Source organism: Colossoma macropomum, unplaced genomic scaffold, assembly GCF_904425465.1.
Source record: "Colossoma macropomum unplaced genomic scaffold, Colossoma_macropomum, whole genome shotgun sequence".
Taxonomy (NCBI): Eukaryota; Metazoa; Chordata; class Actinopteri; order Characiformes; family Serrasalmidae; genus Colossoma; species Colossoma macropomum.
This window is the reverse complement of record NW_023494807.1, coordinates 7,275,000-7,289,226: the sequence shown is the minus strand read 5'-3', so window position 1 is coordinate 7,289,226 and position 14,227 is coordinate 7,275,000. Positions and strand designations below refer to the sequence as shown.

The 14,227-nt window shown below is 40.2% G+C and overlaps 1 protein-coding gene across 8 annotated transcripts in view; it reads left to right on the top strand.

Moving 5' to 3' along the window:
* The window catches only part of LOC118796750 (muscleblind-like protein 1), a 167,741-nt gene that overhangs the window by 29,156 nt on the left and 124,358 nt on the right, over window positions 1–14,227 (top strand). For all 8 annotated transcript variants that reach the window (XM_036555846.1, XM_036555847.1, XM_036555845.1 and 5 more), the window contains exon 2: window positions 13,027–13,934. In XM_036555846.1, coding sequence (XP_036411739.1) covers window positions 13,761–13,934 — 174 coding nt within the window. In that variant the 5' untranslated portion in view covers window positions 13,027–13,760. The remainder of the gene's footprint in view (window positions 1–13,026; window positions 13,935–14,227) is intronic.

The following is a 14,227-nucleotide window of genomic DNA, read 5'->3' as shown; positions in this document are numbered from 1 at the left end:
AATATCAGCCACACTAATTTCCCACCATATAAACAAAACACAAAAAATGCATTGAAGTTCAATATGTCAAATTAAATGAACAGTAATCGTGCAATAAAATGTACACAACTGTGTTCCTTGTAGAAAATGTGTTAAACGTATTTTCACTTCAACAAAACATGGAATTAAACCAGAGATGCCCAGACCTTTGCATTTTCAACACATTTATTGCCAAACCTTTGGACACAGAATGTATACAATTTTGAGAATCAAAATCATTTTATTGGCCAAAAATATTGGGCCAAGTTGACCAAGCACAAAACATCAGCACAGCCATAAAGGGTATTAAATTATCATTGTCCACGGTATAATATTATGTATTATAAATGTCAGTCAAATAATTGTTGTCAAAATGTCAGTGTTTGACTGTTTGACCATCCTCTCATTGAAATACAGATTTCAAAAGGCAGTTTAGATTGTTGACTCTTGATAAAAGTTATTTCCAGCTACTGCAACATCATGAACTCGTTTATCACTGAAGAAGGTCCTATCTGAGGTATCATTTATAAGAAAAACGCTTAATTGATGACAGCAATATCAGTAATATCAGTAACATTATCACCAAAGAACACCTACAAAATAATGAAGCAACAGAAAAGTGGAAAGAAATAATGTAGCAGTACGAGAACAACAGGCTAGAGTTGCAGAATAGTTGGAAGATGTGAGCTCGATTGCAAAAACTGATATCTGTGTTTTAATGAATTTTCATAAATCCAAAAATGCATGTGTGCATTTCAGATAATGTCAATCAAACATGTTGGGTTGTCCTGATTAAGTAAAAGTAACTCAACAAAATACAGGTAATTTATTATTATTTTTTTTTTTACATAACATTTTGTTTTTTGGCAAAAGCAGATAACTCCAATGGTCATGTTTCAGAGTTAAACAAAGCAATTTAAATGATACAAGTTTCTTTTCAGTGCAAGTTTTAACATTCTTTAACATAAAATAAGTAGGTAAAGAGCAGGAAGTTGCAGCAAAAATAGTCCATTAATGGTCAATATTAAATAACTAGAAGATCAGATCTTGGAAAATCCTATGGCTGAATCTAAAATGGCTCACTGCTCACTATATAGTGCACTATGTAAGTTATGAAATTTTGGCTTTGAATTTTGGCACTTTATTTCCATTATAAACTGTGAACACATGGCTGAATCCAAAACGGTACTATATATATATATATACTAATATATACATATATATACATACATATATATATATATATATAGTACCGCTTTGGATATGTATGCTATATATATATATATATAAACATGCAGCCACTGTTGCTCTCACTGGACATCAACAATGATAACTGGAATTTATTTACCTATTATTATATTAATCATTATACATAATTTCATGTTCATTCAAAATTTAGCAAAATTGAGCAAATGAGATTATAATTATCGTGATTAACTGTATGTAATCTCAACAGCCCTATTTATAATACTATGCTGTTCTCTTGGCTCAGTCTTTCTTGAAAAACCTGTAAATACAGGTTGTTAAACTGGGCACCTTCAAGAAAACTAGGTGTACTGAGTGCCCCTGCTACTCCTCCTCTACTTTCCTCCTCTCTCCGTTTCTCAGTGGGAGGTATATTGGAGTTAGACATCGGCAGCAGTAAGCAGCGCTTTGTAATCTGAGGCTCGGAGCATATGTGCTTTCTCCTCGCTGACCTTTGACCCCTTCACACTCTCTGACTCATCGCCTCGGAACAGCCGCTCTCGTCCAGTCAGGCAGGTGGGAACAGTTACCCTCGCAATACTTCCCCCTTCCCACCTCCTCTCCCATCCTACCTCAGTCCAGAGTACCAGCACCTAGTACCGATATAAATGGACAAGTAGCCCAGTTGACTCAAAAAGCTGTGAGGAAAGTGGATTTACAACACTGATCGGCAAAAATCAACCCTACAATTAGCTGAATACCCTACTATTAACTTCCATCACCATTACTACTACTATCACCAACGATAACAACAGCTTACTGTGATTTTATATTATTTATTTCTCACTAGATAATTGAAACAAGTGGAGTGATTCTGTCAACACTATAGTTGCAATTTTAAGTAGAAGAGATTTTTTATTATGATTTGAATTTGATGTTTTGTTTTAAAGAAGGCTGAAAAAACATTCATTAAATAAATAAATAAATATTCATTAAAAGACCCTTGAAGAACCATCTTTTTTAAAGGTTTTTGTTCCACCAAAGCAGGAGTTTGACGACTGAGATGGACTGATTGAACAAATGGAATCAGGTGAAAACCTGCAGCCACGCCGGGTCTTTGCAGATAAGATTGGACTTCCCTGATCTGAGGGGAAATCTGCTCTTGTTTATTGTACTGGAAGCAGTAGGTGAAATCCTCTCCTAGTGCAGCTCTGCAGCCTGTTCTCCTCGGCATGAGCCGATTCCTCCTTGTCAGCTAAAAAAACTGGAGGGGCGTAAAACGTCCAGCTGTAGCTGCTCCCTTACAGGAGAAGCGGAAGGGTGAAAATAAATCCATGCAGCACGCAGTTAGTTGAGGGGTTTTTTTATTTAAATTTGGACAGGATTGCTTCTTCTTCTTTTGATGACCTACGGTTGGGTTTGTTTGCGTTCCAAAGGTCAGGCCTTGTGGCTGCAACAGCAGCTTGGCTTGTGCTTCCCCTGGAAGTCATTCAAGGTGAAAAGATGGCGGACTGGAGTGGAGCTCTCTCCTTTCTCGCTTGCTCTCTCCTCTCTTCTGCTTTCTCTCCCTGTGTTTTCTTCTTTTTATCACCTTCTTGTCGCTCTCTTCACTTCTCAGCCTTTAAATCCTTCTCTCTTCCATGCTTCACACTGTTCTGTCTTTGTCTAGCTTCTCCTATCTCTCTCACTTTTGTTTCCAGCAATGTCTCTCGCCCTCACTTTCTTTGGTGTGGTGCCACTGTTTACAGATGGTGTATAGAGGCAGGCGGAGGCCACAGTGCTACATAAATACATTTCCATGTGGTGCTCTTATTAGCCTGCAAAGAGAGGGAGAGAGAGAGGGAGAGAGAGAGACAGAGAGAGAGAGAGAGAGAGAGAGAGAGAGAGAGAGAGAGAGAGAGAGGGAGTGTGAAAGCGAGAGATGGAGAGAGAGTGAGTGTGGAGGGGGTAGAAGGAGTCATGTTTCCACGGCCGCCACACTTCGGCCTGTTTACTCACACGCAGCCTGGAATTCTGGGAAAAGCCTGACATCAGAGTGTGGCTGGAGCGCATGTGGTCTGGCACGGAGAAAAATGAACTGAGACTAGAGCTTCGACATGATTAAAAAACCCACCATCGAAATCGGAATGCTCTCCATAACTGGGATTTTTTACAGCCCCTGGGCCCAAAGACGTGGACCCTGAAAAGAGGCCACCGCAGCAGCACTGACTTCGGGGTCTGACCAATATATCATTTGACAGTTAAAATCGGCTGATAGTAACCCAGTCTCAGTTATCAGCACTGATAATGAATGCATGTTGTAATTTGATATCAATCATTTCTCACTCATAGCTGATTGAAAAACAGAGAGCTTATATCATATCAAATCTGTGCTTGTTAGTAGGGCTGAGTATTTATTAATGACTGAATTACTTCAACATCATAAAGTATCGAACAATTACTTGTTATTTAGGAACAAATTTCAGTACTTCATTAGTATCAGCACCAGTGAGCCAATAAGCATTCCTGTTCAATGATCCAGACTGCTGATTGGCTGTCTAATTACATGCCCAAAGCATGTTTTTAACTTTGTAAGGCCTGATGTTCTATATATTGAACATTACTCCATTTGTTTGACTTTTAACTGAACATATTTTTGACCAATTTATATTTTTGGATATGTGTTAAATGCATCATATACAGTACAGATTTGTATTGTATTGAATTGTATGCTCACTTTTAGATTCCAGTAACACCTTCAAACATTTTTTGTATAACCATTGACAGTCTAATCTTTTATTTGTTTAATTCCATTACATTCGGTGATGAAGGAGCAGGGTTCAAAGATTGTGTAGTATGTTTGTTATGTATGGCATTTTAGGGTCATTCTTTTGATTTCTTTGCAATTTATTGTGATAAGAGGTAGGCGATATGGCAAAAATGTAATGTGATTCTCCAAGAAATTTTGAAAATTTATCATTTCAGACATCTGATCAGTTTAAACAGAGAAGAAAGAACCAGTAGTCATACATTAAAAAAAAAATTGAAACCTGTGAACACAATTTCATAATGAAACATGCAGTTGGTTATTATATTGTGACATCAATTTTCATATTAACGATATATATTGTCATGTTGCCCAGCCCTAATTGTGATATATGACTTTTTCTAAATAAATAGAAAACATTTAAAGAAATCAATCAGTACTGACGTATCTGAGGTATCGCTATAGAAGTGTTTGAACGATTGCCCTTTTTATAAGTAGAAATTGAAGTAGATTTTTGTCTAGGTCTATGTAAAATTACATTACACAGGTTTATGAATGATCAATATCAGCTCCTTAAAGTCTATCGTCTCAGTATCAGTAACAAAATTTTCATATTTGTCAGATTCTACAAGTAAAACAGCTGGAACATGTTTCATTTTTGACTGTAAGAAATCGTTTACCAGAAGTTTTAGATCCTTAAGATTTTGTTGGTGTCAAATTATTACAAAATTTTACTTTTTCCATCAGGCCCAAATTTTAGAACTGTTGAGGTTTTTTTTTTTTATTATTATTATTTTTGTCAGCATAAAATGATATCAGCTGGTGTTATCAGTTACCAGAATTTTTAGATCTTTAAAATTGTTATTGGTGTCAATAATAATTACAAAAATATATTTTCCGTCAGACCCTAGTTTAGAAACTGGTAAAGTTTTTTTGGTCAGTATAAAATGATATCAGCCGGTATTATTGGTTGACAGAATTTGTAGCTCCCTAAAATCGGTATCAGTATCAAAAATAGTGATAATATTTTCCTATCGATCAAGTCTTACTTTTGCAAAACGAAGTAGGATGTGAGTCTACAGATGTCAGATGATCTGTTTGATCATGTTTAGAGGGTTAAATGGATAGTTTTCCTCCATCTTCCTGAAGTGTTCTCGTTGGCCGGCTCAAATGTAGTCGGAACAGCTCGTGTGATTTGCACATTATCAGATGGAGGCTATTAAACGAATGAAACCAGAGGCCTGCAGACTATGTGTGTGTGTGTGTGTGTGTGTTTGTGTGTGTGTGTGTGTGTGCGGTGTGGTGTGGTCTTACGTGTCCCATGACTGCTGTTCAAAACACCCTGAAGTAAACACATAGTGTTATGTGTGTGTGTGTGTGAGTGTATGAGTGTGTGTGTGCGAGTGTGTGTGTGTGGGTGTGTGGGTGGGTGTGTGTGTGTGTGTGGGTGTGTGGGTGTGAGACGCTCAAGCTGTCTAGCATGTCATGAGAGCTATTTTGTGTGAAACGGAGAATCAAAAAAAACAGTACTTGCTTTGCAATACCAACAAGACCTATTAAACATAATGAATGCTAATCAATATTAGAGAGCATTTTAAAGAAATTGATTCCTCTGAAAATTATTTTCGTTCTCCCCTAAGTGTGGCTGATATGTCTTTTTTGAACATTGGGGTTCAGTAATAGCATGCTAATTGGTTCCATTAACTTTCTCTGCTTGTTAGTATCATTAGCTTTGGTGCAATTGTACAAAACCACAGTATGAATTCAACTGTGGTTATGGTTTATCAACACCACAAATGGAAAATCATGCAAATTTAATCAATTTATGGAGTTTATTTGTATAATTGCACATTTTAAGCTCCTTACAAGTGGCATGTGAAATATCTAAAGCTATTGGTATTCATTGGTGAGCCATGGCTGTTAAAGCCAGGCCTTCAATGTGGGCCATGAAGGTCAAAACTTGGTCCAAACTTAGTCCAAAACCTCTATGAGGTTGAGGAGCTTGTAACATATATTAACATATATTTGGGCTTGTAAGTCAGTTTTACAGTGACTCTTTGAATAGAGTCCCTGTATAGTGCTGTCACCGCTGTTTTCCATTCCTAACAACTGACTGAAACCTAGTAACATTATACAGTGACATATCTAGAACCTCCAACATTCATAGCATGACTTTTATTTATTTATGCTCAAAATTGGTCCCATTGGAAATCAAAACATGACTGGATGATTTCAGTTCATACTTATGTTGGTTATTAATCTAACATGTAAGGCCTTCTGTGCAGGTCCTGAAGTCCTAACCAATGGGAGAGCTCACTTGGCTGTATTTATAGGTATCTACCTAAATACCACATTAAAAACATTTCTGACTGGACAGTTTTCTATTGGGTGCTCCAAGAATTTAACCCTTTTGTTTCCAAACAAAATTTCAAAATGAAATAAAAGTGGTTTTGTGATACTTTAAATACAAGCACGTGTCACAGATGGGTGTTTGGTATAGTGTACAGTTAACACCTCTGTTTTTTATCCACCACCCTGGCAAGCACCTCATGCTATACCTATAAGAGTCCTTGGGCAAGACGCTTCGAGCTGTGTTTGCTCACTTCTGTAAGTGATGAAGTTGTGAGTCCCTGGATAAGAGGGTCTGCCAAATGCCATAAACATATTTTTTTATTTCAGAGAACTCATTAGGCCTTCTATAAAGGACCTGATAGCTTCCCACTGTTTGGACACATCATTATTAATTTCCATGGATGGTAGCGTTGGGGGGTTTGTGTGTGTGTGTGTGTGTGTGTGGGGGGGGCTAATAGTATGTCCAAGCCTTCAGCTATGTGGAATGATTTGATTCATAATTTATTCACATTCACTCATCAATGACTCATTTATTCTGAAATTTTCTTGATGCAACATTTTTTTTAATTTCAGCAACTCCTGGGTTGAAACCTTATTGATGTTCCTCATCCAACAAACTAGTTTGTCGCACTTGCTTTGCATTCTGGGGTTACAAAATATCAGCTCTAAATTCTAAGGAACACTCAATGTTATTTTGTCTTTGATTAAAGTTCAATTTTATCCCAATTCGACTGAATGTTTGATCTCAATGGCTAAGAACACTGGACAGAATTATGTACTATTCTGGTATTTGTTTCCATAGAAATATTTACAAACTGGGTTAGACTGTCTTTCAGTTAGCTTAATTGATATATGTAGATTGCAGATTAATAGCAGGAGTGTAAAAGTGCTGAAAATGTCTACTTAAGTAAGAGTAGTGATAATGCACTTAAACTCTTAAACAAAGAAAATCTACAAAGTACTTGGAATTACCTAAAGCTAATATTTGTTTACAGAAAGTTCATTGGTTGCCAAAGCTAACCTTTTAGCCTACCATTAACAAGCTATTAGCTTAGCGACCTGTTAGCTGTTATCCTGTTAGTAACCTGTTAGCCAGTGATTAGCTTACATCAGCTATGTTTTATAACTCTTGAAACATTATTAAACATTTATTTATTAAACAAGTTTAATTAAACAAGTATTTATTACATTTCAAAATAGATAAGTTTCTTACTTTTTTCAGACATAAACTTAAGTAAAAGTAAAACTGCTATGGTCCATTTGTACTCAAAAAGTACCACCATAGGGAATACTGTACTTGAGTATTGAGAGTAGTTGAAATTAAATACTTGTAATCTCTTATAGTAGCACTGTAGAGGTCAAATGTCCAATTTCTCATAAAGTTCCACAGCAACATGCCCATAAAAAGTCCATCAAATTTGCAACTGGGCCGACAATAAATACAGTATTCGGACAGTCATTCAAATTATGAGCTCATATCATAATTGACTGCTCCAGTCATGTTATCATAGCATCTATTACTGTGATTGAGCCCATTACCTGCTCAAGTGTTTGAACTCACCGCTCTGTTGACCAAAGCAGGCGGACGGCAGCGTTTCTGCAGAGTTTAATGGGGTGGAAAGCTGCATGCTCTGATTGACAAGAAAATATCACACCGACGGCTAAACCTGATGGGGCATCGAGTTAAGCGCTACCACGCCTTGTATCATGACAGCAGTTCACCAGCAGACTACATAATTATCAACCTGGATTGATGCAGTGATTATTATGGCGTCATTGACTCGTTGAAGGGTCGGATGATCTTTTACTGCGAAGGTTCCCAACATTTTTAACTTCACAGACCGAACGAAATGTATTTTGACAGACTGGAAGGGGAGATGTGGGGTCGGGGGGCAGGGTTGATACCGCTACACGCCTGATTAGCTTGTATTTTGCTGTTGTCAAGGAGTGTTTTGTCTCCAAATGGCAGTTGTCTCACTTGCTAGCATTTTTCTGCATACAAGACACTAAGGTTTGACTGCATTATCATCCCCAGTGGCTTTGAATCCATATTTTATGGAGCTATCATTATATTTTGGATTAAATTATGCTCTTTTACATTGTTTTTGTTTCCATTCTTGTCTTGCAGGTTTTTTTCTGGGTTTGCATTCCTAATAAAAACTTGAAAAGCAGCCAATAGCTACTTATACATAGGTTGATATTTTTTAATTACATGCATGTAAGTTTATGAACATTTTATTGTGATTTTATAGAAATAATAGAGTCTCAAACAAATAAAAACATAATTAACAACTAGAAAGGTGCACTTCCTGTAGAAAAGGAAGTGTGACTGGACAGCTCAAGCAGTTTCCAGATGGTTGCTAGCATGTCGCCAGGTGGTTACTAGGGTATTTAAGGTGGTTGCTAGAGTGTTGCTAGGTGGTTGTTCCAGTATCCCAGGTAGTTGCAAGGGTGTTGCTGGGGGGTTTCTATAGTGTTTCAGGTGGTTGCTAGGATGTTTCCAGGTGGTTGTTAGGTGGCTACTACAGTGTTGCTATGGTATCCCAAGTGGTTGCTATGAATGCTAGGATGTTGCTAGTTTACTTATGTCAGACTTTTGCCCATGCAATTACGCCTTATAGGACAGAAATAATCATTCAACTGTATTCCAATTAAAAAAGCTGTATATAAGCACACCAATCCCATTAAGACCAAACATTTTGGAGTTGGGTTGGAGTCGGTTTATTAAAAAAAAAAAGTCTGAAAAAGATGGTGTTAATAATAAAATAGTGGATTTCAGCTGTAACTCACCCTGGCTCACTACCACATTGCTGTGGCCTAGTGTCAAAGATTCGCAGCCTGGTGGTCTGGTGGTTTTACAGTACATGAGCTCCAATGTAAAAGCCTTTTCCTCTACAGGCCATGCGTAGGCCTTATTTCGGAGTAATTAAGCTCACTGTTTAATATCAGACACAAGAGAATATGTTGGTATCCATGTTATTTACTTGGAATGTTTTTGGATTTGGCTACAAGCAAGTACACTTATCTTTCCCTGCCGAGGCTGTGGAGCTTTGGTTCTGTGTGGGTGAGTTTGTGGCATCTTAAAGCTGGCCGTTTGCCTAATTTCACTAAGTTCTGGATTCTCACGCTGCTTTCAGCTGGCAGTTTGAGAGTGAAGGCATGTGTGTGCATGTGTGTGTGCATGGCCATATGAATAGGTGAATAGGGCATGTGTGTGTTAGATGGGCGTTGCGGTGGCTCCCAGCATGTTTGTTAGCGGGCCGGTGCCTGTCTGGGGAGGGGGGTTGATGGCATCTCTGTACACGGTTGGTGTAATGACTGCATGTGGGGGGTTGGTGTAATGACTGTGTGTGGGGGGGGCTGCAGAATGCAGGTGTGGGAGTGAAACCGTGCAGGCTGCAGCATGTGAGGAGGAGAGGAACAGCAGGAGCCTCTACTACACACAGCAACACAATCTCTTTATCTCTCTCCACCTATCTGTCTATCTGGGGTGGTCCCTGAGTTCTCTGCACTGTACTGTCTATATCTGTTTACTTATCTGTACATAAACAGTACTGTGCTGTCAGAGACCACACTTCATTTAGTTTCTAGTCAAACCCATGAAGTTAACAGAGAATTGCACAACGAATTATATTTCCAAATTGTTTAGTATTTAGTGTGTCCACTTTTTGCCTTTATTACTGCCACACTTCCTAAGTTCCACTTACAAATTTAGACTCAAGCAGTCCATATAACATTATTCCACATCTCAGATGTCCAGTTTAGGTGTTCTAGTTCAAATGCCCTTTATTGTTCTCTGTTTTCTTTTCTCAGTGAGGCTTCTTGACAGCTACACATCCTTTCAGACCCATAGTGCTGAGTTGTCTTCTCACAGTTCATGGACAGAAACACCTGCAGCTTGATTTAATTTTCTCCTCTCACGCAAAGATGAAAGAGCTGTTTATCTAATGGCGACAGTTTTCAGGGTCTGGCAGGTCTTCCAGGTGGTTGTTAGGAGTCCCGTCTTTTATAACTTTTAATCAGTTTTTTCTTTTATTTGACTTTCTCTTTCCTGTTGAAAGTGAATCATTTTATATCTAACCTTCTCAGAAATATCTCTTGAAAAATAAACAATTCCTCCTTAATGGCGGATTTGACTGTAAATTAAATAAATAGAGGGGGTCTGTGACCTTTGCTCAGTTCTATATGTATTGTCAGTGTCACTGCTGGGTAATGGGGTAGACAGGTGCAAACAAATTGCACATAAAAAATACTTTATAACTGTACACCTGTATAGTGGACCTGTAAGGTGTGTGTTTCAAATAAAGTGGCCAGTGAGTGGGAGCACTTTGTAGGTGTTTCTAATAAAGTGGCCAGTGAGTGGGAGCACTTTGTAGGTGTTTCTAATAAAGTGGCCAGTGAGTGGGAGCACTTTGGAATGTTTTTAATAAAGTGGCCAGTGAGTGGGAGCACAAGGTAGGTGTTTCTAAGAAAGTGGCCAGTGAGTGGAAGTACAAGGTAGGTGTTTCTAAGAAAGTGGCCAGTGAGTGGAAGTACAAGGTAGGTGTTTCTAAGAAAGTGGCCAGTTAGGGGAAGAACAGAGAAGGTGTTTCTAATAAAGTGGACATTGAGTAGAAGTACAAGTTAGGTGTTTCTAATAAAGTGGCCAGTGAGTGGAAGTACAAGGCAGGTGTTTCTAATAAAGCGGCCAGTGAGTGGGAGCACAAGGTATGTGTTTCTAAAAAAGTGGCCAGCGAGTGGAAGCGCAAGGTAAGTGTTTCCAGTAAAGTGGCCAGTTTAACTGTTGTGGCTGTCCAGCAAACAGGCATAAAGTAGCTTGTCCTTGATTCACTCCGTGCCCTTTCCTGCACGACACGCCTGCTGAGGGTCTTGAGTGCGCAACACATTAAAAGAGGGCCAGAGGATATAAAGCAGCAAAGGAAAAAAAGAGGAAGCAGTGGAGGAAAATGAGGAGCCAAATTGCTTGCTTCATATTTAATGTGCTGGTAATGGAATTGGCTCTGCTCTGTGCATTGTGGAAGTTGGTGCATAGCCCCCACACACCCACCCCCCCGCCCCCCCACTTTGGTGGGCCCAGGATTTTCTCTGCAGGGCTGGGCAGGGTGGGGAGGGGGAGGTAAGGGGGTCAGCACAGAGGGGAATATGCCAGCTGAGCTGCCAGGCTGCGACATATTTGCACTGTCTGTTAAAACAATGAAGTATTTTTACCTAGCCTCATTTTTCACTCCCACTCACGATCTAATTGGAGCATGTTTTTTTTCTGTATTATACTCTTTCTCTCTCTCTCTATCTCTCTATCTATCTCTCTCTCTCTCTCTCTCTCTCTCTATCTCTCTCTCTCTCCTCCTCCTCTGCTCGGGCACTGTGACCCGGTGGAGGCCACGCTTTCTCGCCTCTGGCTCGCGGCCCAGAATGGTGCTACCGCTCGGTCCCCTCCCATTGGCTGTCCACTCACTGGCCTGTCTCTGTCGATCTCTCTCCCTCTCTCTCTCGCTTTTAAATAAATTTGCCGTGCCCCGCCGCCCTGCGCCACACTGTAAGAGATATGCTGCTTGATTTGATTTTTCCACTTCAGAGCCAAAGCTGTTGATTTTGCCTGCAAATGTGTTTGTGCCTGTTTTTGTACTTTTTTATGCACATATAGAAAACAAGAGGAAAACAGGACTGACCTACAATGTCAAGAGCAGCAAAGTTTTAAAACTAAATAAGCTTCAACAAAAGCATCATTCCCAAGTAACAGGACTCATAAGGCAGACACCTATTGAAGAACATTATAGATCAGCTTTATGGAAGATTTTGATGCCCTCAGACTTAAATGTTCATATACACATTTTACCATATGCATGAATATGCAAAAGTTTGGGCATCCCTTATTATAGAACAATGTGTATTTTATGTTTTTTAGGTTAAACTCAGGAAATAAACAAAACATTGTGCACCTTTTGTGCATTTGCAGAAAAATGCAATACTTAAGCCTATTCTCCATAGAGGAGGTTTCTCCATAGAGGAGGACTCCACTGACCATATAGGAGCACTTTGTAGTTCTACAATTACAGACTGTTGTCCATCTATTTTTCTGCATACTCTGTTACCCTGTTCTTCAGTGGTTAGAACCCCCACAAGACCACCACAGAGCTTATATTATTTGGGTGGAGGATCAGCAGTACTGATGGAGTTTTTAAACACCTCATTGTCACTGCTGGACTAAGAATAGTCCGCCAGTCAAGTAAATCCAGCCAACAGCGGACCACTGATGAAGGACTACCACAAACTGAGAAGCGACAGATGAGCTATTGTCTCTGACTTTACATCTACAAGGTGGAACAACAAGGTGGACAGTGAGTGGGCATAGTGTTTAAAACTCCAGCAGCACTGCTGTGTCTGATCCACTCGCACTAGCACAACACACACTAACACACCACCACCACGTCAGTGTCACTGCAGTACTGAGAATGATCCACCCAACCAAATAATACCTGCTCTATGGTGGTCCTGTGGGGGTTCTTGGGCCTCTTCCAAAACAGCTGGGAATTGTATTTTATGGCTACTGTGAAAAACCTTAATGTCCAATAGATTTTATTCCCAGGCTTTATGATCACGTCTATCAGTCCATTCATTGTGATGTGTTCACACCATGTACAGCAATGATTTGTATGACATCACAAAATAAACCATGTATTTGTTAGGGGAGCTAAACGTTACCTCTCTCTCTGTCCCACTTGCAGGTCGGTACTGACTGATGTGCCTTTGACATCCGCTGCTGCTTGGACCGCTTGAAAGGGAAAAGTCCCGCCCCTTTTACCTCCCAGCTTCCGCCTGCTGCTTCCGTGCCAACCGAGACGAACGAGGACGGCTTAGGCCACACAACTCACTCTACCTGGTCGCCATAGCAACGCCCTTCGCGCCCCCCTCCCCTTCCTCCTTCTGAATGCTCCTCATGCTGCTCCTTGCACCTCTTCACAAGTCTGTTTCATAAAGGAGATTCGGCGGGCGGGACAAGACTTTCTCTCTCTCTCTCTGTGTGCGTGTGTGTGAGTGTGTGCGTGTGTGTGTGTGCATGTGTGTGTGTGGGTGAGAGGCGACTGCTACACTGCCTCTCTCCACCACCACCCCCTCCCCACCCCACCTTTTTTTGTCCCCTCAACCGTAATCAATAATGAGTTTCACCATCCGTCTGACTGGACGGTTCAGCTGAGGAGAAAGTGAGTGGGAGAGAGACATAGACGAACAGAGAGAGAGAGAGAAAGAGGTCTCCAAACTAGGAGGCCAAAAATGGGCCTCTGATAGTGGGTGAATTCCTGCCGGACCCCCCATAAAACACATCCACCGTCTCCTCTCTCTTTGTGAACTTTGTGCACCTTCACACAAACGCAAACAAGGCAAAAAAAAGACTTTCTCTCTTGCTGTTACCGCCGCATTGCCTGGATTTCCTCCCCATTCACTCTCAACTCGGCCCGAAATGGCGGTGAATGTGACACCCATCCGGGACACCAAATGGCTGACGCTGGAGGTGTGCCGCGAGTTCCAGCGGGGCACCTGCTCCCGGCCCGACTCTGAATGTAAATTTGCCCATCCCGCCAAGAGCTGTCAGGTGGAGAACGGGAGGGTCATCGCCTGCTTCGATTCCCTCAAAGTGAGTAGTGACTCATCAGACCCTTTATTGTGTCCCCTCTGGCCATCTATGTTTTGGGCAGTCAAGTAATCAGTTATCCCACACTTTTTGTGTCTGAAGTTTACTTCTCTAGTTGTGCACTGGAGCTGTGAGGCTACCTATACGCAAAAGGAAATATATCGTATCTGATGCATCAAGATGTGATTGAGCTCCATAGTATACAATATACAATATAATACATATACAGTAAACAATATACAATATACAACTTATATGTGTTGTATATGTTTTCAAAATATGTCCACACAATTCTG